Source organism: Daphnia magna, linkage group LG2, assembly GCF_020631705.1.
Source record: "Daphnia magna isolate NIES linkage group LG2, ASM2063170v1.1, whole genome shotgun sequence".
Classification (NCBI taxonomy): domain Eukaryota; kingdom Metazoa; phylum Arthropoda; class Branchiopoda; order Diplostraca; family Daphniidae; genus Daphnia; species Daphnia magna.
The window spans coordinates 6795617-6820886 of record NC_059183.1 but is presented as its reverse complement, the minus strand read 5'-3'; the positions used below and the strand labels follow the sequence as shown (position 1 = coordinate 6820886).

Genomic DNA, 25270 nt, shown 5'->3' with positions numbered 1-25270 from the left:
CTAAATTTGCAATTGTCGAGGAAATCACTGAAGATGTTGATGATGTTGACAAGTGGGTGGAAGTTGTATGTAAGAGTTGGTTTGATGGTGAATACTGTTTATTTCCTCCGAAAAGCAAAGAAAAATATATTACGACTTATGTAAAAACATGTCATCAACCAGACTCAAGTTGGGTCAAATATCCTGCAAAATTAATCAAAACATATGGTGAGAGAGTAAGTCCTTAATTATTTCATTGTCCTGTGTTTAAATCTTGTATTCATTTAGCATCTTACGATGAAGCAAGACAAAAACTCAATAAAGCAGTTAAGGGGGATGATCTGTGTACAACCGACGCAGATGAAAGGAAAAAAACCAGAAAATCGCGAATGTCAAAATTTTCCCGAGAAGATAAAAATGAAGATGATGACATGGCAATCAATCGTTCAAAGAAAACATCTTTTAAAAGAATTCGGCAATTCCCGGCTAGTGGCAGCGAAGACGAAATGGCGAATTCTTCTGTTCCGCCAAAACCACCAGCAATTGCATTAGCCAATACCAAGCTTTCCTCACAAAGTCAGATTACAGTCCTTTACTTTTTTTAATTTTCGTAAACTAATGTTGTATAAACGTAATTTAGGCAATCTACAATCTCAACGTTCTTGCATCAAAAGAACAAAAAGTTTGCCATCAAACAGTAAGAAGCCAACCAGAAATGAGAATGTGAGATGCTTTCCTGAAAAGCAAACAGGTTTGCGAGATACAACTAGCAAGCCAAATGACTCGTTTAAAGACGACAGCGACATACTTTCGTTTTCAGGTAAATAATTGAAATATTGATTCAAAAAAATTTTTACGGTAATTTTGTACAGATCGAACTCATCATTTTTCCACCCGATATCGTCCTGTAAATTACGGGTATTCTGTTCCAGAATTTGGAGATGAAGGCGAATTTCAGTCAATGGACACTGATTTGAACCAGTCAAACAGTGAAAATCCAGCAAACACCAGAATTAATCATGCGAGACATGGATCTGAAAAGCATAGTTTGCAACCTAATACGTCCAGCAACAGCATTGACACAATTGAAGATGATGGTAATATTTCCATAAATATTCAATTACCGTTTTCAGGTGAATATTTAAAATACCAGCACTATCAATATTTATTTTTTTTAACCCAAAATGTATCAATTTACAATTAATATTGTTTAGGCCAAGCTGTGCATTTTTCTACTAGACATCGTCCAGTAAATTACGGTTACTCTGTTCCATGATTAAGCGATGAAGAAGACTCTACGGACACTTGGACTTCTGCTATGGAACCTGAGAAAGCAAAAACCAAATCGTTTCATGATAGTGACACCAATCATTCAGTTACTAAAGCAAAATTAGCGCTGTCATCAAAAAGTATAGCAGGTAGGGCAATTTTCTTCAGATTTTTCGTATCAAATGGAATATAAATCTTTATACGGCACGATTTTCATTTTTTAGGGAAGTCAAATTCAGACAAAGGAAAGAGTTTGTTACCATCATCCAATAATAAACAGCAAAAAAGTGCTTGGTCAGGATCCCAGTCAGCTGTTTCTCATCGTTTCCCCAATGACAAAGTGGCTTGTGAATCCCAACCCCATTATTCCCTTTACGACAATGACAACGCATCTCCGAGATCCGAGCCATATCATTCCCGGTACGACAATAACAAAGCGTCTGCTGTTTCTCGATCTCAAAACTCACTCAGAACCGTTAAATTTCGAAATAATGGTAGGTTATCTTTCTGGTATTTAAAAAAATAATTATCGCTGTATTAATGGCAATGCTAACGTTCTTTATTATTTTCAGAAACTTCGTCACAACTCTTACATCGAGGCATAGTCAAAGCAAACTTTGGAATCCAGGATAATCAGAAGTTAACAAGTGGATTATTTGAACGAATGAAGTGGATGGATTTGGCTCTTCAAAAGAAAATTTTTAATGATGAGCCAGAGCAAGATGGTTTTAATTTCGAAATCTTCCCTCTCACTTCAATGTTGGAATTTGAAGAAGTGAACGACCAGCTCAAGCCTTTTCATGCTCGAAAATCTTTAGTAAGTATAATATGTACTGAAAACTGTATTGAATTCATGTGTTCCTCATTATTTACATTTTTTTTTCTAGAAAGAGAAACTTGCAGTAATTGGAGGAAAAAGTCCTGCAAGTGTAGTGAAGAAAATCCTAAAAAGGTTCTGGATAAGGAGTTCGGCAAGCAATTTAGCTGGTACGGGGGAGAGGAAATTGCAGCTTGGGCTCCTCTCTTCTTGGAAAAATAATACTAGGTACGAGATAACAATTTTTTTACTTTTCTCCGCATAAACTAATACCAGAAATATACTTTTATACCAGAATCCGCTACTTCTAGTAAGACGTTACCCATAACAGAAACAGACGCCATTGACGCAGCAATGTCTTGGCTTCGCCATTTAAAGGATAAGAAGACTAACGCTAATTGAAACATCAGCCCTATCAACCGTGGTTTCCTCGATCAACCAAGAACATAACATTTTAATTATTTTAGTTATGAATTTAGGCGATTTCTTTATTCATTGTCTTTTCTTTTAATTAACACAACTAAATTGCAATTAGCGGTTTTCGTGTTGAATTTATTCTGTTTGTATTTATTGTAAGAAATACAGTTTATCGGTTTTTATATGATATTTTAAAAATTATTTAGAAAGCACATTCACGTTAATATTAAATGAAAGTTAGAATTCAAAGCCCTAGCACGTCTAATTTACATCCAAAACGGTAAAAATGCAACGTCCTTAGGACGTCTTTAAGATAACTTTTGGGTACTAAACGGGGCGGTCATAGGTAGAGCAAGAAGCCGTCCATGGGACATCCATAACGGACATCCATTGAATGTCCTTTGGACCGCACTGTGCTATATGGGTTTTTCAAACAAGGCCGCCGACCCCCAAGTATAGTGGAACATGGGACCCGTCAAGAGTTCTCTCTCATTTTGACGTGACGGCCGGACAAACTTTATCTATTTTGCAACTAGCACGCAAACTGGCCACCCTGCTGGCCTTAACGACCCTATTGAGATGTGCCGAGATTGCGTCTATCCAGATAGAGACGATTGAGTTTGCCGGTCCTAAAGTTTATTTTGATCTGGGAACTCTCCGAAAATCTCAACGTTCCGGCCCGCTTATGCGTCTGTCACTGGACGAGTGGAGCCAAAACAAAGCTATTTGCCCCCTCTCCGGTTTGCAATCATACATAGCGAGAACCAGTAATCTTCGAAAACCGCATAACGCAAAACAACTCCTTATAGGTTCTACCAAACCACATAATCCAGTTACGAGTGCTACAGTAGGGCGATGGATTAAAGATCAACTGCGGGAAGCCGGCATCGACACTTCTATTTTTTCAGCCCATTCTACCAGAGGGGCAGCGGCGTCTAAAGCCGCTTCCTCTGGAGTTTCTATCCAAGCCATTTTAAAGCAAGGGCATTGGTCCAACGAAAACACTTTTTCTAAGTTCTACCGTCGTGAATCGGCATCTGAACGGAACCCGGTCGAGTCAGCCGTTCTGGCCATTACGGACTCTGAATCTGACTAGTTTAGTTTTGATTTTGACATTTATGCTTTAAATTCACATAGGTAGTTGATGCGAGACGAATTTATAACAATTTGGGATTGGCCGAGCAAGCGAAGCTTGCGATGGTCAATCATAATTGATTGGAAATGAAGTAGAGCATCAACTAGCTATCTCCCACCCACCCGCTCCAAGTTATTTTCCCCCTTAATTTAAGGATTTCCCTTCCTTTTGGCAAAATTTCTAAAATTATTTCTTTTGTCTTACTTTAGATCTGACAACAGAAAAGGAACCAAAAATTGGAATATGGGCTAGAAGAAGAATAATGGTGGGCAGTCCAAGAATTAAATTATATTATTCATATACCCTTATTTTTTGTGCGTAAAAGATCTGAGGTATGTAAGGGTATACGCCCACCACCTAAATGTTTTTCTGCTGTTAAGTAGCTAAATACAAAGGTCAACACATAGCTAGTTGATGCTCTACTTCATTTCCAACAATTATGATTGACCATCGCAAGCTTCGCTTGCTCGGCCAATCCCAAATTGTAGCCGGAGACTTTAACGCCCATCATGAGATGTGGGAAAACACCAACAAATCTAATAAATGCGGAAAGGCACTAAGTGAGATACTAGAAACTAGCTTATTGATTGAATTAATCACACCGCCAAATATCGGGACTCGTTTTAAAACCAACACCAGAAGCATGTCCACAATAGACCTAATGATGGCATCTCCAGTACTAGCATTTAAAGCAACGGCAAGACAAGGGCAATCAATGGATAGTGATCACATACCTATTATCGTAGACATGGAAAATGTTGCACCTTCGGAAAATATCCCCCAGCAACATGGGACTTTAGATCCGGAAAATGGGTGGAATGGAACCAAGACCTACACAACAGACTGAATATACAAGATTTTAAAAACACAGATAACGTCGACGAAGCAAATAGAATCCTTACCTCAGCGATGATCGATGCAGGAATGAAGTGGTTTAATTTCAAACCGAGGAGGCCCATCACCAAGTTAACCAAATCCTGGTGGACACAGGAATGTAGTAAGAAGTGCGCAGAAGTCAGAAGAATGGAACGAACATGGAGAAAAGATCCCTTAAACGCCTCGAAGCGGGCAGTATACCGGAAAGCACTGGCAGAAAAAGAAAATTTTTATTAAATAAACGCCGGAATGCATGGGGAAAATTTCTCGAAGAACTGGGACCAAGAAATGACCCCCAGAAAATGTGGTCGTTAATGAAAACCATGCTTGGTACAGCAAGGAAAGGCCAAACGGTTCCAAAAACGATTAAAAATGCACAGTCTGAACTGACATTCGATCCAGAGGCTATATCGGAAATTTTGCTGAATTCGATGTTTGAGCCAGCATGCAAATCTCCTCCTGAACTAAACAGAAACAAGTCTTTAACACTACAGGAGGCCTTACGCAAAGAAGAAAGGGTGGCACTAAACTCTCCACTAAAAACACAAGAAATAGAAGAGGCCATGAGAAGTCTGACGCATACAGCACCCGGTCCAGACACCATCCCAAATACAATGATCAAGCAGCTATCGAAAGAAAACAGAGAACAAATCACAACATTTTATAACCTAATACTGAGGACAGGACGGCTACCGCTGGTCTGGAAAGAGGCTCACGTAGTACCCCTACTAAAAGCAGGAAAAAGCGCAGAATCAGCGCAATCTTTTAGGCCAGTCGCACTGACCGCAACCCTCTGCAAACTCTTGGAGAAGGTACTGGCAAAACGAATAAACTATTACCTGGAAAAACACAAAAAGCTACTAAAGGCGCAAGACGGGTTCAGAAAAAAACGAGGCACCACAGATGCTCTCACTCGATTAGACTGCTTCGTAAAAAATGGATGGAGGAAAAACAACAAAGTATATGGCATATTCCTGGACATAGCCAAAGCCTTTGACTCAGTATCCTCAAGGGCAATCGCTTGGAAATTAGCCGAAAGCGGAGTAGAAGGATCGATATTAAGGCTGATAAGTGACTTCATGAAAAACAGGACATACAAACTAAAAATGGAAAATCGAACCCACGGGTGCACTCAGACCAAAAGAGGAGTCCCGCAAGGATCAGTGTTGAGCCCCATCCTCTTCAACGTGATGATGGCGGATCTGCCCTCCCCACCCAAAGACATAGAACTTATAGTGTATGCGGATGATGTGACAATTCTTATAGAAGCCGAAACGGAAGAAAAGGCGGAAACAACGGCTCAAGTCTACCTGGATAAAATAGCAAGATGGTGCACCCAACAAGGCATGAACCTATCAGCGGAAAAGACGGCAGGAATGAAATTTGAAAGGGATGCAAACAATTCAGAGGTCTTGTTTTTCCTACAGGGGAGAAGAATAAAATTTCACGAAAACGTCACCCTCTTAGGAGTGGAGGTGGATAAAAAGCTCACCTGGCGGAAACACATCGCGAAGGTAGAACAAAGGATCAGGAGAGCAGGAGCCGCTATTAGTGGAATTGCAACACGGAGGATGGCACCGGAGCTGAGGACGCTGAGACACCTCTACACAGCATGCATACAATCGGTGGCGGATTATGGGGCGGCAGTGTACGGGGGAGCGGCCAAATCAACCTATCCCGAGTTAACACGGTACTGCATGAAGCCATAAGGAAAATCCTGGGCGCTCAAAAAAGTACGACGCTACCAGACCTATATGCAGAATTAGGAGTAATGGACATACAAACAAGAATAAGAATGCTTACCACAAGAATTGCTCTCCAAATAATTAGCAACCAAGAGCATCCTTTACGGGATCTGCTATTAAAGGAGGTGCAGGCGCCGACAACTTGGAAGTCTTACTCAACACCAGCGGTGATAAAAGCTACATGGGACATACGCGGTATGAGGCTAAAATCAAGGAAATGGAAAACAACCAACCAACTCCCCCACCGTGGGACGAAAGGGTTTATGAATGCACAGAACTGGACATCACAAAGAAGGGCGCAACCGAGAACTTGTTGCAAGCACGGTTGCTGCTACAGGAAGAGCTAAATACGCTTCCTCCACAAACAGTGATAGCCTACACAGATGGATCCGCCAAAGACGAAACCTATACATGTGCAGTTTTCATCCCTGAAATCAACCAACAAAAGGCATGGAAAATCGAAGGGATTAAATCCATCTTTAAAGCAGAAGAAATTGCAATCCTGAACTGTCTCAAACACACATACCAAAGAGAAGATTATCCAAGCATGGTAGTGGTATGCACTGACTCGAAATCATGTGTCCAGTACCTAAGCAATCTCCCTTATAGGGACATGGACTCAACAAGTCTAGAGATCTGGAATCTAACAAAGTGCCTGAAGAACTCGGGCTGCAAAACCAAGATAATATGGATTCCCAGTCACTGTGGAATCAAGGGAAATGAATTTGTGGACCAGCTAGCTAAACAAGCTTTGACGGATCCAGGAGTAGAAAGAATCCAAAGCTTGCCGCGCATTGAAACCCTGAAGAAAGAAAAAGGAAAGGAGATAAGTAAAGACTGGTATGAAAAGATACGAGCAAGTTATACCTTCATTGCAGCAAACATTGAATCCTTGCACATAGACTACCATCGCTTTCACAAGAACAGAGAAGCATCATGCACAATTCACAGATTGCGAACCGGGATGAACAATTTACAATACAGCTTGTATAAAAGAAACATGGCAGAAGACGGGGGATGCAGATGGGGCTGTGAAACCATGGAAACCGAAGAACACATACTAATGGAATGTGATAATCCAGGAAACTTTTTGAAAGGTACTTGTTTACCTTTCCACAACACCCCCCCCCCCTCCCCGTATTACAACTGTAGAACAAGAAGCAGACGTTTTTCTAAGTAAATTTCTTTTTCCTTATGAATAAATCCTTTAGCATAATCAGATAACTTAAAAAGACTAATTGTGTCAAATAACTCATTACTGACATCACAAACTACACTACTCATGACATAAAAAACGAAAACAGTTTGACACTACAGTCACTAGTCACAGTCAATCACTTTACGTCTGCTACGGTACATTGTAAACAAGTACCTTTCAAAAAGTTTCCTGGAAAAATAACAGCTTTTTCGGAGATAAAATTTTGTGTATTATATCAGCACAGAGGTATAGTACATGATTCCAAAAGATTTTGTAATAAAACTAACTACAACTTAATTAAATATATTATTTTTCATTTCCCTCCTATAGGGCCCGAGAGGAAAAATACCCCAGGTCGGAATTCAGCCTTGGCAACTCAGCATCCGATCTTGGTCTATTCCAATTCCCAAATTTTTTGATTTACTTATGAATTGATCGTATGCGTTATTGAATTTCTCGTAATGTTCATTTATGACATTGCTACTTTTTTTCGAAAACTATTCGTAAATTAGAATTTACACGGAAACTGCAAGGCTTTGTTATAATGATGTTTTCGGATTGAAAACGTTCCGCGACACGCTTTGCCGTTGGCAACTTCCATGGTAATTTCCACAAGATACCACCCCATGTTCCAAATACATGAAATACCGGGTCCCCAATAGATTAACTGTAGTGTAGTGTTGCTATCGTCTATCGTTATCCTTATCCCCTCACCTCTTCTAGTAGTGGCTAGTGGAAACTGTTTTGGTTGTGAAAAAAAAAAACGCTTTATTTGAACATAAAGATTTTTTTTATTAGCGTGTTCTTCGTTTTCACAAAGGCCACTTTTGCGGGATGGGAATGGCATCTAAAAGAAAAAAAACAATGAGTAGTGAAGGTCCAGTTAAGATTGTAGGAATTAACCATGGAGTATGTCTGCATCATTTCTTGTTGATGGATGGATGGAAAAAAGAACAATTCACTGTAAGACATGATTATGGCTGTTTCTCAACAATTAGATTTTCCATTATTTTTAAACAATGAGATTTTGCAAGCTTTGTGTGCTGTGTGTATTATATACACCACCTTATTTTGCCAATTTCCTCTTTAGTCTGTCTCGTTGATTCTCTGAATTTTTTTTATGTTTCAGGATGTTACATTTTTTTGCCAGTCTCCAGATGACAATAATGGACAACACAGCTTACAAAACAAGCTCCGTGCTAACAGAAGTATGATTGGATGAGGTTCAAAATTTTAGAAAATGCTGTATTTCTTGAAATGATTTCATAAAATATTTTACGCAGGTGTTCTTGCTGCTGCCAGCCGGTTCTTTTCCATCCTGTTACCTGATTGTGAGTTAGAACTAGATGTCTGCATCTCAATTGATCTGAGCTTTGAAGAACTGTTTTGTGTTCTTGAGTACATCTATTCTGGGAAGCTGCTGTGTTCAGTCAAAAGCAAAGACAGAATTTTAAGTATTCTAAAAGAATTTGATATTTTCGTGCCTGATCATCTACAGAATTCAGTAGACTGTGGAAGAAATGGAAGTAGTGAGGCAGAAGTGGAAATAATATTTGAAGAAGCCATTGCAAGTGAACCAAAAACTACTAAAGATCCCACAAACATTTCAGAGGATAAATCTCCCTTTGCAACTTCTGCCGATGTTCGTGTAGTAAATAGTGGAGAACTAATTTTACGAGAACCCAATATTTCAAGCTCCAATGAAGATCCCTTCCAGTATGAAGAAAAGCTTCCAGAAAAATTCTCAAACAGTCATAAGATGTACAGCAACAAAAGTAAAACTCATTGTGGATCAAAAATGGCTATTCTGAATTCAAACACCAATGTTACTGAAACCATTGTTGAACCGGAAATCTCCAGACATAAAGATCCGGTCTTCACCGTAGTCACCAACCAACCCACTTCGCTGGGAGAAACGCTTGAAAGTATCGTATCGTCAGAGATTGTAGCGGTTGAACCTCAAGATAACCCATCGCTAAGTAATTGTGATGTGCATAGAAGTAGTGTAGAAGATGAATGGACTATTCAGCAAATACCGGATAGGCAGACCGTTACGCTGCAGTTCCCTGCCCAGATTCTTGGCAGTACCATCACACATCCGAAAGAGCTTGAACATACCTTGATCAAACGCACAACCGTTCCATATAATACTTCGACCTACCCATTGCCTTTATACCATTCACACACTTGGTGCTACGGCATTTATACCCCCGTTGACCCTGCTATGATCTCCCAGGAAACTGCTCTCTATGATCATCCTCTACCTACCAACAAAGGGCAACCTTTCGTACATGACTGGACATCTTTCAAACAACCGACTTTTTTGGTGTCACGACCACAACGCGTCTACAACCGCCGTGAACTAGTTGTCCGTGAGCGACCGAATCAAAGTAAAGCCGTGTTGAAGTTAACAGACATTCAAAATATGAAAGCCTATAAAGGCAAAATTCATGTCACTTTAAATGGGAAACCTATTGTTCAGCCTACGCTGCCCCAACTTTTCCATGGTGGAGGTGATTACGAAAATGGTGAATCAACTGAATCACACAACCAGCCACAGTCCTGTGCGGTGCGGCGTTCAACTGGCGTGGCGAACATCCCAGAGAGTGAAGACGACAAAATTGATTTGGCGCTGGCCAAACATTTTTTGCAAGAAGAAGTTCGATTAAAACAGAAGCTTCAAATGAGATTGAAAATGTTCTCTGACCGGCTTACTCAGTAATTTTATTCGCATGTCTTCTATTTTTTAGTAGCAATATGAATGCCTAGATAAAGTGAATTATTGCCAATGAAAACGTCACTGACGATGAATTTTAAATTTATAGACACAAAGAAATCGCTCGATCCATCTTGAAGAGGACAAAGGAAATTGAGCAGAGAAAGCGAGAAAATGAAACAACGAAGCTATACCCAACTGCGAAGAAATCGGGACGTGAGTGTTTTCGTTTATTGTATTTGAATGGAAAAAATTTTTTTTTTGTCTCTTTATTTTTTTTTTATTATATTGAATGATTGAGAAAATGGCTTATTCTTCTAGCACAAACACAATGCGAACAGTGCGGCAAAATGGTGCTGGCGTCGCGTTTGGCAATTCATCTGAAGATCCACAGCGGTATAAAGTCACACTTATGCGAACTGTGTGGTCGAGCATTTTTGCTCAAGGCATACCTCAACGCGCACATTCGGATAAATCATCGTGGGACAGAGCGTCCGAAACGCTTCATGTGTAGCAGTTGTGGCTATACCTGCGATCAGAAACACAAATTAGAAGTTCATGAAAGGGTTCACACAGATGAAAGGGTAATAAATACATCAATAATTCTTATACTTATAAAACACCTTACTTGAAAAGTATTACTTTTTCCTTTTTAGCCGTTTACGTGCACGTATTGTGACAAGAAATTTCGTGAGAAAGGCACCCTCGTTCGTCACATTCGGTAACTTTTCTTCGAATCAAGTCAGTGGTATAGTTATTTTTGTGTGGAAATAAAATATAATTGTACTAATAGGACTCACACAGGCGAGAAACCATATTCATGCAATATCTGTGGTACATCTTACGCTGCCAGGTAGCTTTAGCTTAATTGACATACTCTTTAAAAAATTATGTCTCTTACAAGTCTAACAAATGATCGTATTATTGTTTCTCAAATGTCACGATCAACCATGTAAGGGATACCTACGTTCAACACTACAGAAGGAAGCATGAACAACAAAGATCGGATAGCACGAATGAACCTCGATCAAGGTACATGCTTGCGCTGGATCCCTATTTTAGTCTGTTTTCTTTCCTGTTCTCATTGGACTGTAAACATGTAGATTTCGAAGGCATATTGTCCTATTGGCTAAATGCAATATTTTTTAAAATGAGATGTTATACTTACCTTGCTGTATCCCATATTTTCACTGTTTTGATCTCAACCGAATAATAATTTATCAACGTTTGTAAAATGTTTTACAGAACAAGACACTCCAGTGTAGTCATTTATCGCTGCGAGTTTTGTCAAAAAGGATTCTACCGGATCCTGGCATACGAAAAGCACCGCGCGACCCATACAGGTGTGGCTGCTGCCGTACGTTGCACGCAGGGAGACTGTGATTTCACCTACTCGGATATGACGCAACTTAAGGTATTTCAACTCTCCCAGTAACTGTAATTAAAGTGTTTAGCATATAGTAATTCTAATGTGGCTTGACATATAGGATCATATGGCAATCTGTCACCCAGGAAAGACGTATACTTGTGCGGTGTGTTCGAAGGTGTTTCTCACTAAGCAAAACCTGGCGAATCACCAGGTAAGTTCTCCGTTCGTACAATGGCGGGAAACGTTCATACAAAAATGATATTCTCTTTTCTTTTGTTAGTCTAAACATGATCCGACACTAGGATTTCATTGCTCTTATTGCTCTATGAGCCTTACTACTAAAGTAAGTTATTATTCTAAATTTTACATAATTTTTTGAACGCAGTAATTGATAGTTTTTCCTACAAATTAAGGCCAGTTTGATAGCTCACGAAAAAATCCACACCCGCGATAAACCATACGAATGTTCATACTGTGGAATGTGTTTTCATAGTCCGTATCTGATAAAAATTCATTTGCGTAAACATCAACCCAGTCAGCCTAAGCGGAAGCGTTCTAGAAGATCAATTGAAGAAGTATCGGAAAACCCGGACACGGATGCCGCTGGTGATACTGTCTCGATAGCATACTATTGAATTGCTAAAGTTATGCCGGTGGTTTCTCTTGTTTCTTATTGAAAATTTCTTTTAATTGCTTTCCTTATGATAAACCCATTTGGTTTGTACTGGTAAATTTTTTCCACCTTCTTTATTGTTTTATGGTACTTGTTGTTTCTGAGGGACATGTAACCTTCCAAGCGGAAAAGTTATTCTATGTCGTAAAATGGTTTTCGAAGCTAGTGCTTATTTCTGGAATTTCTTTGATCAATTTGGCGTGCAAATCGCTGCTTGAAGCAAAGGCAAAATACACGAGGTTGACCACCTGAATCTAAGCAGCAGCGTTTGGTATTTGAGCAAGTCTTCATCAGGTGCAAAAGAAAAGGAGATAAACGAATTGTTTTGGAAAATACTTTTCTTGAATCATGTTTCGTACGTAGCCTATTTGTTAAAAAAATCATCTTCAACGTGTATTCAGTCCGTCGTCTTTTCTAGCAAACATAGTATTGATCTGTTAGCAAAAGAATTTGCTGGTTTCTTATTATCAACGTGAATTATCTTTGTCCGGAAGTAGATCACCGATTAAGTTTTTCGCTAATTTAGTTGACTTTTTCATGACAAAAAGATGAAACATTTTCAGATTTAACATTCGACATTTTGGGTTTTCTTGTACCAATTATTAATGTAGTCAGATAGGAACTCCTTCCAAAACAGCAAAGGGTTGTAGTTGTTGTTAAACCATGGGTAGACCGGGACCGAGCCCTAGTCCCGGGCAGAGTTTTTAGATGGTCAAACTACTATACAGTACTCCCGACATCACTTTTCGCAAACAAGATTTTTTATCTCACTCCCTTCCGAAAGTGCTGCACCAAGCGGAGGTCTGATTGCACTAACAAAGGAGATAGAGTTTTCGAATACTAGCACCAAGCGGAGGTCTAGAGAGATAGCGTTGTAGTGCGTGAGATCTCCGCGTGGTGCAGCACTGTTGGAGGGAGCGAGCCCGAAAAAGCCTTAAAAATCGGGTTCGCGGAAAGTGACGTGGGACGTGGCTTATTTACAGGCGTTTTACATGGAGTACTCAAACCATGTAATCTATGACTCTACCCCGGGTTACCCGAGATGGCTTACTACCGAAAGGTATTGGGGCAACAGTTTTAAAAAATGATACGAATGAATGAAAACACATTTTACGCGTGTCGCACCAATGCCTTCCGGTAGTAAGCTGTCTCTCGGGTAACCCGGAACAAGGCCTTACTTTTGGCAATTTTTAGCCCAAAATAGCCTTCCTCGAAAGAGGAAAGACTTCACCTTTCAGAAATGGGATACTGGTGCTGCCACTGTGACAATTTTCGAAACAACTTTGGCTCTGAGTGAACCTACCTTCTACTAGTATACTGCGTTTTAAATGGTGGTAAATGTTACCAGGAAAACGGATGGAAGACACTCAACAGCTTTAACTAAACAGTGTTGGACATTTATAGACTTGTAACTTGTTTTGAAGTCCCTTTTTTATCAGATATAGTGATCCTACTATAGTGTCATGGCAGAATCAACAGAAAAAAAGAAGAAAGTGCGCGAGCCTAAAGAAGTTGTTGTTGTAAAAAACACCTACGATTATCAAAGGATGAAACTCGATCGTCTCATGAAAAATCCTGTAAGATGTTTTAATATCATTGATTTCTCCATTTAAGAAGCACATTTAATGCTTTCTTAGTTTTTACCTCAAGAGCAAAAAGGTGTTAAGTATTGACACATGATATGTTCATAGGAGAAGCCAGTACAATTACCAGAAAGGCCAAAAGAGAGAAAAGCAGTACCAGATACTCCTGACTTTGTACGAAATGTTATGGGGTCCAGTGCTGGCGCTGGAAGTGGTGAGTTTCATGTTTATCGTCACATTCGGAGAAGAGAATATGCAAGGCAGAAGCATATTCAGATCACGTCAGAAAAGGTAGAAAACCTTAAGCTATAGATTATAAATTATGTCCAATCAGTTTTGTTTAAATCTTTTATAGGATAAAAAAGATGAAGATTTCAGGTTAAAACTTGAAAACAATCAAAGGCAAGCAGAGGAAAGAACTGCAAAGAAAAGAGCCAAGCGGCTAAAAAAAAAAAAGAACTTATGAAAGCTATTGGGAAGAAACATAAAAAAGATGCTAGTAAGCCATCTCAACAGGAAACAAGCAGCAGTTCTGATACATCAGGTACTGAAGAAGAGCCTGAGGACAAAAATTGTACTCCAGATCCTACAAATAATCAATAATGGAAAGAAAGATAACTGATCATTAAGACCCAACCTAAGACGCTGTGAAATGTTTGATTGTTTACTAGTTAAATCTGTGTACAAACAGCTGACGCCACAAATGCATTGCTTAATCGATATTTTGATGATTAATTGACTAGTAAGTTTTACATTGTGGTGTACATGTGTTTAGACAAATATTGGATGAATCCGTATCTTGGTTGCACCATTTTTTATTTCTTCAACTTTCATAGAGTTGGGGGTGGAGACATTAAAAATATTGGGTGAATTAGAAATATTGACGCTTCAGAAAAGCGCTTGCCTCGACTTCGCCCGAACTGGAGCTTGAGGTGTTAACGGCCAACTACCAGCGGTAGTCGATCTTTTCTTAATAATATTCTGTATTTTTATTGAAGTTTGACTAAAGAGCAGAAGAGGCCACATGACTTTACTTAAATTGGGAACAGAGGGGAAGAGTCAACTGCACACAAAAAGTATTATAAACGACCTGGTGACAGCTTGATTAAAAAATAGGTTACAGAATAGAAGAGTGGGACGTGAAGGAAAAGACGCACGACTTTGACATGGTAAGATCTGAAAAATTCGAATGCTTCTTTCAATACCATACTACTTATGTTGATTGTTTTGGCGTTTCATCTCGACTACACGGAAGTTTCTTTCATATACGCAAGGCACTACATATCTGTAAATATTAGGATCAAATTCTGTCAAACGGTGATGACCTGATGTCGAATAGGGAAGGGGCTGTGACGAAAAAAAAAAAAATGAATAAAAAAGAAAATAAAAAAGGATAGGCACAACCAGCTCTAGTATTTGCTTGCAGGGCCCTTCCATACTTCACCCAACCGAAGAAAACTTGTAGTAGAGCAAAGAAAATTCAAAATGGGAAAGCAAGAACGAGAAAGAAAGAAAAAGGGAGTCACACGTAACGGTGCGGTAACAGGTGAGCGAAAAAGGTACACTCCAATTGCCGCACGAAGGGTGAAGTCACTCGAGCAGCCCATCTCTGGATCTGATGATTTTTAATCCTTCTTGACCGGAGCGGCTGCAAGAAAAAAGACAAGTTCAAATAGACAGTAATTAGTAAATGCCCTCTCTATCTCCGTGTAAGCAAACAAGACCGTTCCACTAGAATAGCAGCAGTAGTGAACGCTATCACACTGCACGAATAGGTGAATAACATATTTTCATGGCGATGACGTTGTTAATACGAGTAGCGGTACTGACGATTGTCAGTGACATCTTCAAGTGCCACTCAAGCCTGTTTTCATGTGATGGTGCCAAATATACTAAAACAGATGTATAACGTGTTCACGGGCTGACTTCGCACCGCTGAACTGACAGCCACTACGTGTCTTATATAACAACAAAAACAGCGACTAAGAACCTGCTTCAGATCAAGGCAAGCCCGGACTCCAGTGAGTGTAAAGGCGTAATTGAAAAGTTAGAATCTTTAAGCTGAAGAAACAAATAGTTCCAAACATTGCAGGCTGCATGTTAAAATTATGTTATCTAGTGTTGACATAAAGCTACTTTATGTGCGTTAAGGCGGCAAGGCGTTAAGGCGGCAAGACGTACGTTTGTGAATACTTAAGGAACCTGATTCGCATGCCTCGTGCTATAACTCTCGGTTTCAATACTCACAGGTCACACATGTGACGCAGTCGTAAACTTTACAAATCCATAAGTTTCGGCAGGAGAAAAAATGGGGAAAACACCATTGTGGAGCAAAAAGAGGGGCAGCTAAGATAAGAGTCAAGGGTAGAGTTTGTGGGGGAGGGAATTCTACGTAATGGGATATATTTTTGAGACAAATGTCCAGTTTGAGATGCAGGGGACGTTGAAGGTCGGATTGGTGAAATATCAGGAAATCAGAAGAATGTGCGAAAGGTTTCCGACGGTTGGCTTCTTTTAACACCCAATAACTGGAGTTAAAGAAAGATAAAAAAAAAAAAAGGGAATAAATGCAAAGACACAATTAGGGAACACACCACACATCACTTAAATCTATAATTGCAAATTTTAAAAAACCGCACGAAGAAGTTATATCACACTTCAAGACTTACCAGAATCCAGAGAGTAACAGTAAATCTTACTCAGGTCTCGGGTTATGTGTTCTGAGGCATCTCTGGTTAAGCTATAAATTTGTCTGTTAAAAGGTTATACAAACAAACACATAAAACAAATGGAATGGCATTTCCATCCACCATGCACAGTTGCACACGTTGTCGATTTTCCAACTGATTGTTCCACTCTTCAGTTGTATTCCTTTTTCAACAGTTCGGTCGAATGTACAAGAATGCATCACAAGTCAGCGCACTAGTTTTCAATATTTTCACGTTATTGTCTGAAACGGTATATGAAACCAGAGTATGAGAAAAAAGAAAATCAGAATCAAGGCAAAGACTAAGCTACGAGAGAGTTCAGTCAATGAACGAATCCTGCATCAGACTACACACGCACGCGCCCACACTTACACAAACATACACGCGTGGCGAGCACGCGAGAGCACGGACACGCCCCACGTAACGAGGCATTAAATTTTGGTTAATGGCTTGACACACGGGGAAAGATAGGGTAATCGTCTGGCACTCGCAGTTCAACTCTGAAGAGGAAAGCAATCCGACAAGTCACTCAGGCATTAAAATGAATGTTACGAGTAGAGCCAATAATAGCTTTCTACCTGAACCAAGAACCGAAGTGACATTGTTGGAGCCGATTCGAACGCCAATCCGAAAAATTAGGTTTACAACCAGGAAAAAGGGCTTATTAAAAGTGCACATGCTTTTGTTTTATGCTACCTTACCTGAATTGTATGGACATGAAAGAAGAGAAATAGCAGGAAAATGGAAAGGACCATAACGAAGTCTCGCGGGATTCACACGAGTTCACAAGGAAACACGAGGAAAGTTTTATTTAAAAAAAGTAATAATAATACCTAAAATAAATCTAATCATGTGAGGCCGTAGCCGTGTGACCATTTTGCATACTCTTAAGAATTGGAATAGGCTTATCGTAAATTAATGTCTAAATTTCGAAAAAAGCCACATGGAATCGGAGCGGTTGGGGGAAAAGAGGATAGAAGTGTGGAATGAGAAATGCGAATCCTTCGGGCTAGATTGATCTCTGGTGATGTGGGATGATACGCCCAATCAAAGCGGGAATTGATACAAGAGACCTGCATAAAGGGCCCAAGCCAAAACTATCCACTGGCAATGTGTTAAGGGATTCTCACCATCGCTGTATTTGCGGGCGAAAAACTTGAGTACTTCGTCAAGCAGAATGACTGGCAAGGATATTTTCACCACGGCGATCCATTCCTCCAGGGTTAGCGGGCAAATCTGGAAGACAGTTGACAAAATTTCCACGTAGAGAATCATGAAGTGAAGGGTCATCGAAAGACCAATGGCGGAAATAAGCCAAATGTTGGACCAGGGTGGCATGACGAGCATCGACTGGTTTTCTGACAAGCTGTTCAAAGCGTTCAACATTTCAATTGTGACCAAAACTGAAAGAGCCATTGTCATGGGGTGTGGGTCATGGAAGATGGCACAGTCAACTCCCTAAATAAGCAACAACATAAAATAACATAAAATAAAAATAAGAAAAAGCGATGAAAATCCGCAATATTATAGAATAATCGTGATATTTCACCTTAAATGCTTCGTTGTCGGGAGTGCATTGCAAGTGGTGACTCAGCTGGTAGTAGGTAAGATGAGGTCCGACGGGGCTAACCATGTACCACCAAGCAGCAGCACCAACGGTTCCTGCACCGACGTAAGTACCGACGGCCATGTAACGGAAGAAAAGCCATCCGGTGATAAGACCCTCGTTGGCGCGGCGAGGAGGTTTGTTCATAATGTCCAAATCAGGAGGGTTGAAGCCCAAGGCAGTGGCTGGCAGACCATCAGTGACCAAATTGACCCACAAGAGCTGGACGGGGATCAAAGCTTCGGGCAAACCAAGAGCAGCGGTCAAGAAGATGCTGACAACCTATAGATTTTTTGTTTAAATACATAAATATGAACAGAACTCATTGATGAGAGGAATGTTCAAAGGCTAAACCCACTTCTCCGATGTTGGATGAAATCAGATAACGGATAAACTGCTTCATGTTGTTGTAGATGGCACGACCCTCCTCAACAGCGGCGACGATGGTGGAGAAGTTGTCATCGGCCAAGACCATCTCGGAAGCAGACTTGGCAACTGCAGTTCCGGAGCCCATGGCAATACCGATTTCGGCTTTTTTCAAGGCAGGAGCATCATTGACACCATCACCAGTCATGGCTGAGATCTCATCCATACTCTGAAGGTATTCGACGATTTTCGATTTGTGAGACGGCTCGACTCGAGAGAAAAGGCGGGCTCTGGCGACAGCTTTACGTTGTTCTTCGACTGAAAGATCGTCAAATTCTCGTCCAGAGTACGACATGCCTTCTGTGCTCTCCTCTTCAGTGAAAACACCAATACGACGGCAGATAGCTTCAGCGGTAGCTTTGTTATCACCGGTGATCACGATAACGCGAATACCGGCCTGCAATCAATCAAACACAGAAAAATAGAATAAAATCAAATAAATTAGAGCACGCATGTGACGGTAGACTGCGGTTCATTATTCCTACCTGACGACAGCGAACGATCGAGTCAAAGACTTCTTTGCGAGGAGGATCCAACATGCCGACAACACCAACGAGTGTCATATTGGCTTCGTATGAGGCGAATTTGTTAGAATCAGAAATATCCATATCGGCAATCTTGGGAGGGGTGTCCAAAGTGGCCAAGGCGAGGCAACGCAAAGTGTCGCGACCAGTACCATATTGGCGGGTAACTTCGATGATTTTGTTGTAAATGGCTGGAGTCATTGCTACCCTCTGTGTTCCAACGCGGACGTGGCTACAGCGATCCAAAACACCTTCCGGTGCTCCTTTGCAGAACATTTTGGGGCCATTTCCGAGGCGAGTGGTTTTCAAAGGAACGCAATAAGATGACATAGATTTGCGATCGCGGGAGAATTCCATGGTAAACTCTTTTTCCATTTCGTGTCCATATCCTGTCGGACTACAATAGCTGCATTACGGCGATCAAGTCCAACTTTGCTGATGTTGAAGGGGTTTAGCTTTTCACCCAAGGTAATGAGGGCAGTTTCGGTGGCTTCACCGACTTTTTCGAAGGCTTGTTTGTGTTCGTTAAAGTCAATAGCGGAATCGTTACACATCATGCAAATGGTAGCAATCTCGTGCAAGGTTTCATAGTCGCCGGGCCGAATCTTCTTGCTGTCCATGGTAACTTCACCAATAGGTTCGTAGGTTGAGCCAGAGATCTCAAATTCGTGCAACAATGGATTTCCATCTTCGGCAATTTTGTCCAAAACGAACATGCGGCTAACCGACATCTGGTTGGTGGTAAGTGTGCCAGTCTTGTCGGAGCAGATGACTGAAGTGCAACCCAGAGTCTCAACAGAGGGTAGAGATCGCACGATGGCGTTCTTCTTGGCCATACGACGTGTGCCCAAAGCCAAGCAAGTGGTGATGACGGCAGGAAGACCTTCAGGGATGGCAGCAACAGCAAGAGCTACGGCAATTTTGAAATAGTAGATGGCACCCTTGATCCACGATCCTCCATGGGCCGGGTCGTTAAAGTGTCCGATGTTGATAGCCCAAACGGCAACGCAAATAACTGAAATGACCTTTGACAGTTGTTCACCGAATTCATCTAATTTTTGTTGTAGAGGCGTTTTCATCTCTTCTGTTTCAGACATTTCCGTGCGAATCTTGCCGATAGCAGTGTTCAATCCAGTTCCAATGACAATACCGCGGGCTTTACCAGCAGCGACGTTGGTGCCAGAGAAAAGAATGTTCTTTTTGTCTTGATTGACGGATCTCGGATCAGGCACGGGGTCTGTGTGCTTGATCACCGAAACTGACTCACCAGTCAGAATAGATTGATCGATACGAATGGTAGTCGACAAAACCTTGATGATACGAATATCGGCAGGGATTTTGTCACCAACTGCAAAAACACAAAATAACAGTTAAATTAATAGCACAAGTCAGATATTCTAAGCATGAAAAATCTTACCAGAGACTTCCACGATATCTCCGGGGACGATCTCGCGGGCGCGGATTTTCTGAACACCAGCTTTGTCAGATCGGATAATTTTTCCCATTTCAGGTTCATATTCTTTCAAAGCTTCAATGGCAGATTCAGCGTTACGCTCCTAAGAATCGACCACGCAAATAAATGTTAATCAACTATCGTATTGCAAAAACCACATTTTTTTTTTTTTTTTTTTGGGGGAGGGGGAGGTTCGCACCTGCCAGACACCGACAATTGCATTGGCAATTAGAATCAGAAGAATAACAAAAGGTTCCACGAAAGCTGTCAACTGGTCAAGCTCGTCTTCGTGTTCTTCAAACAACGCCAGAACCTGTACACATACAAAAGAGAAAAATGTGTAGTAGGATATGGAGTAAATAAACCATAGTCTGTTTTCTTTCAACTTACAAACGAGATAATGGCGGCCATCAATAGAATTTTAACTAAAAGGTCGTCGAATTGATCTAAAATCAGTTGCAATAGGGATTTGCCTTCCTCGACCGGGAGTTCTGAAAGGAAAAAAATCAGGCCCTGATTAATTTGACCTCATAGCCACACATTTTTGTTGAAAGCATAAAGGTAAAAGTCTGGTAGGCTGTGGCTTGAGTTGTTGATTCTTGTGAATTAAAATGTATAACTTGAAGCAGCAGAATTTTAAATACATTTACACTAAAACTGACTATCATAATGCTCTAAGGCATAGAAAGCAAAGCAGGACAAAGTGGAATGCAAGAAAGTTGGCAATGAAAAAGGGGAGACAAGACAAACAGCCAGGGAAGGCCTGGTGCTGGGCTTCAGTGACCAGGCAGCATTGCTTTGCTATTTTTAACACTCTCAGAAGCTCAACTTAGGTCATCTCTAAATATCGCAATGGGGTAGATTTCCCAACTATACAAAAGCTAAACATAGTTTAGTAGGAGGAGTCCTAGCATTTGTAGAGACAACTATCTGGCTTTTTACTGTTGAGAAAGAACATAACTATATTACATTTCTTTTTGCCATTATCAGCATGTACTTTTTCAGTCCATCCCCTGTAACACAAAGAAACTTCCACTTATGCCAGAATATGCACATACAACTGCTAAAAATGCTCATATTAAACATTATAATAAATACGGAAATACCCGTTTGAGTTTGTCGGTTCACAATTGGTACAGATTTTAAAATTTAATACTAACCATTGGGGCCATATTTTTCTTGGTAACTCCGGACTTGTTCCATGGCAAGGCCTCTGTCAGGGTCAACCCTGAAGTACTCTGTCACATCCTCCCAAGGTTTTGTAAATGCGTCATCCATGGTGAAATTTTATTGTAGTACTACAATACTGTCAATTTGGCCACAGATATCTGGAAAGAATAAAATAATATTTATATTTAAAGGTAGAATGCTGTAGAAAGGTATAGCAAGCAAGGAATTAAGCTAGGGTTGTACATAATAATAGTTTAAGGGATCACTATTAAAGAAGATTTCACATTGAACAGAACACATTGGGCTAAAACCAAAGGACATGCAACAAACTATTGCTAACAGTTCTTTCAAATTAGAAGTATTAGATAAACATACTTTAATTTTAAAAAAAACGATTAAATTCTAATGTGCCCTACATGTGAGGACGTGTATGGCGATCTACTTTGAAAAGTCTATGTCTAAAGAGAAAACCATGTGAGTACCAGCTGTGAAATTCAATTGGTCCAAACCACTGGCCGACAGTTTCACACTATTCGAAATAGTATCAAAAGATAAATTGCACTTAGGAAAAGGATCAAATGCGGTGCTTGAGTAGAAAAACTAATTAGACGTACAAGTACTCCTTGGTAGTCGTACACAATTCAATGATTATAGTGACATGTTCTATGCAAAGACTACGGCCATGGAAACACGTAAAACAAATGAAGTCAGATAGGCACGCAAACCGAAAGAAGGAAGAGGGATGGGGATTTCTTTGGTGTGGTGGGAGGGGGATTTCGTGGACGAAATTGATTGGAGAATGCTTCGTCACGTGCTTTCCTTGACACCAACTATGACTGATTCCCCATTTGCGGCGGGCGATTTATTTTTGCTCGATTTCAATTTTAGACATGGAACTCGTGTGCCAAAATCAGAACATCCGACCTCTTTTCTACAATTGTTATTTTTACTCGGTTTTTGAATATCACTCGAATCTAATTCTCAACTAAACGTATCGTCGATTACGAATATTTGAACTGGAGATATCGCACTTGTTAGCAACGTGACAAAGAGGCAATCTGACTATTTTCTAAAAAGTTTAAAATTGTAAACTATTTTGAAAAGAAAAACTGCGAATATGTAACGTTACACGAGAGTTGAAACAAAACCTTCGCTCTATGGTGTTGCATCAGATAGATTTGTGCATAAGCGTTTATCCATCAGATAGCCGTGGCGCTCTTCCCTTATTCCAATAAGATGGTGTCGAACGTCGAGCATGCGGTATTTTGGGTAATTGGCTTAAAAACGGCGGTTGGCACACGAAGGACAGATGGGGGAGGAGCGTTATATTTTCGGCTGAGAAGCTGAGCACTGGTGGAGGCACTGGCACCTGATCCAGCAACCAGGTTCTGGCATCGAGTCAAAATCGAAATATCTTGGTCCTTTTCCCCAGAAATTTCTTGACCCACGCTAATCAGGGCACGCCATACTTTATTCTTCGAACGCTGTTGTATAAGTTTATTTCTGCTCGCCAATCAGCTATAAGGACTTGGGCGAGTCCTTTTGTGGGCAAAAATAAAATCACACATCTGCAAATCATTGCGTATTTTTGTTTTGCTTTTCAATTTTACTTTCCTCTGTAATTTTTACGGCTGATTTCCCTCCGAACAAAAAGAAAAAAACAAAAACAAAACAAAAAAAAGACGGAATCTGCCAAGAGCGACACACGAGCAGTTTAAACAAAAATTCAAACATTACAAATGGTAAGAAAGAGTATTACGGGAACGCACGAAAAATCGCTCTCTAAACATCAGTTTTCGACGAAATCCGATGAAATCTTGTTGCTCAAATGTTACGATAAAAAAGTGAAAATGCTTTTAATCGGTTTTACCCAATGGTGAAGGTGATCGAAATCGGAAGCACGACGTTGGCCTATACCCTGAGTAAGAGTCTGTATCCAGCAGTAGCTCGAGGGACCAATTGTCGAGCCACAGCGTAGTCGTTGGTCGACGAGCACACACTGCAACGCACTCACCACTTGGTATCGGGAGCGGCGGGACTACAGCAGCGTACCTACACCACTGTGTGGACAAGCCAAGATTCGCAGCTTTCCAGTTCCCTCCTAGAATAGGTAAGTGGGGACTGGTGGAGGGAGGAGCAGGACAGGGAGCGGTAGCAAAGAACTTCTCAAGGGATCGCCTTGAAGAGGGAGCGAGCAACTGTTACGGGATTGAGCTAACCAGCGGCCGACGTCCAGTTAGTCGAAGTGGAGTTGTTCTCTGACGCCACTGCTCACTCGGTGTTGAACCAATTGAGCCTAGGATCAGACTAGGTGTTGCGCTGCTAGTAGACTGACGATATATATTCTCAGGTGCAGGTAAGAGAATCCACGATACCAGGAGACGAGGGAGCTAGTGTGATGTGTTCAAGCACCGGCCCGGACCTGCCGACCAGTGACTCCAGATCGGTCCAAGTCGTCGTATCTTAAAGCCGACGCCATCTTTGATTCCAGCCAGGAACGGCCGATCAGCGACTCGCAGCGGCTGCTTATTGTGGTACTATTCTAGTTGGCCTGGTCGCCAACACAACTGCCGTCTGTTTGTGTTAGCAAGGAAACAGTGCGGTTGGCCGGAGAAAAGCCCTAGCAGCCTAGCGCCATTCCATTCGACGAGTATAAAGACAACGAAACCATACGCCCTGATGTTCTTCTCTCCTTTGCTTTCCAGCTTTTTCTCCAACTCTTCCCCATCCTCTTCTTCTCCCTGGATAAGTGTATGAGCCCCATACCGCTCCACTTGTTGTTATTTCGGTCTTGATCGGGTTTCGCTCCGCTTGGCCCAGCGCTGCGTCTTTCTTCCATCCACTCCGTCAGGACCGCCTGTCGCTCCACTACATAGAATCCCAAACAAGTTTCCTATACAGTACGTTCAAATAAAAAAAGGAAAGAAAACCAAACAAAACAAAACAAAACAAAAAAAAAAAAAAAAGCCTAAAAAAAGCCCAACAGAATTAAAGTGAAAACTGGTGAAAAAAAAAAAAGAGAGAGGCGGGAGGGAGCTTACAGGCAGAGGCAAAAATGTTGGCTATTGTAGAGTTTGGCTCTGGGCCGCAAACCCGTCTGATACCTCATCGTCAATTTATAAATAATACATTAGTCCTTGTAGATAAGGATTCTTCCATTTACTGATACCTTGAGCTCTAGCAAACTACGTTACTATCCGGGCAATCCATCCATCCATCGCCAAGCCGGGACGACTCTTGGCGTGATTCCTGAATTCAGCAGGGCCATTTCTTTTTTACGTTCAGTGAAGCTGGAGATCAGATGGGCCGTACCAGTGCAATAATCTTACTTGCCAGCTGCTTTAGAAGCATATAACCTATATTTCGCTAGTAAAGCTGTAACCTGTAACGCCACTCGAAGGGACGAAAACAATGTGGGAAGTTTGATGTCGTTTGCTTTGTTAGAACAAATGGCTATCCACGAGTGATGTAGGCTACAACTTAAGATTTTTCTTCTCATTTGTCATCTACTTTGCCACTTTGCTTAGACAAGACTACTCCGCCAACCTTCTGCGCAGCAGAAATGTCACGTTTGGTAACGTGGGCACATAAAGAGGGTAAATTTCT

General features: G+C 40.9%; 4 protein-coding genes and 1 long non-coding RNA gene across 8 annotated transcripts; 3 read left to right on the top strand and 2 right to left on the bottom strand.

Moving 5' to 3' along the window:
• Positions 1-7: 7 nt before the first annotated feature.
• Positions 8-2102, top strand: LOC116932937. The gene is made up of 7 exons (XM_045169114.1): positions 8-207; positions 268-555; positions 620-799; positions 852-1112; positions 1194-1397; positions 1473-1742; positions 1821-2102. Exons 2-5 carry the CDS (start codon positions 369-371, stop codon positions 1253-1255), a joined length of 690 nt encoding a protein of 229 aa, XP_045025049.1. The 5' UTR covers positions 8-207; positions 268-368; the 3' UTR covers positions 1256-1397; positions 1473-1742; positions 1821-2102.
• Positions 2103-4752: 2650 nt separating this feature from the next.
• LOC123469794 lies at positions 4753-7337 on the bottom strand. 4 transcript variants are annotated; one of them, XR_006643155.1, is made up of 7 exons: positions 7106-7337; positions 6765-7040; positions 6484-6666; positions 6297-6415; positions 5986-6243; positions 5804-5914; positions 4753-5695 (listed from the first exon to the last, which is right to left on the bottom strand). It is a non-coding gene; the product is annotated as an uncharacterized LOC123469794 (long non-coding RNA). The 4 variants fall into 4 exon arrangements; XR_006643158.1 differs by lacking the exon at positions 5804-5914 and having other exon boundaries at positions 4758-4957; XR_006643157.1 differs by lacking the exons at positions 4753-5695; positions 5804-5914 and adding an exon at positions 5786-5803.
• Positions 7338-8122: 785 nt separating this feature from the next.
• On the top strand, positions 8123-12447 carry LOC116917853. The gene is made up of 12 exons (XM_045169109.1): positions 8123-8399; positions 8566-8644; positions 8720-10154; positions 10262-10368; positions 10474-10736; positions 10809-10873; positions 10946-11005; positions 11110-11184; positions 11398-11566; positions 11640-11732; positions 11802-11864; positions 11935-12447. Exons 1-12 carry the CDS (start codon positions 8271-8273, stop codon positions 12154-12156), a joined length of 2760 nt encoding a protein of 919 aa, XP_045025044.1. The 5' UTR covers positions 8123-8270; the 3' UTR covers positions 12157-12447.
• Positions 12448-13471: 1024 nt separating this feature from the next.
• LOC123469792 (PRKR-interacting protein 1-like) lies at positions 13472-14499 on the top strand. Its single transcript, XM_045169112.1, is given in 4 exon segments — positions 13472-13771; positions 13886-14068; positions 14133-14222; positions 14225-14499. Coding segments are annotated over 4 exon segments (543 nt in total). The 5' UTR covers positions 13472-13657; the 3' UTR covers positions 14381-14499.
• Positions 14500-14576: 77 nt separating this feature from the next.
• Positions 14577-24085, bottom strand: LOC116917855 (calcium-transporting ATPase sarcoplasmic/endoplasmic reticulum type). Its single transcript, XM_032923460.2, is given in 11 exon segments — positions 14577-15425; positions 17616-17943; positions 18035-18373; positions 18450-18914; positions 19003-19412; positions 19415-20389; positions 20459-20597; positions 20694-20807; positions 20885-20985; positions 21655-21822; positions 23884-24085. Coding segments are annotated over 10 exon segments (3012 nt in total). The 5' UTR covers positions 21773-21822; positions 23884-24085; the 3' UTR covers positions 14577-15402.
• Positions 24086-25270: the final 1185 nt, after the last annotated feature.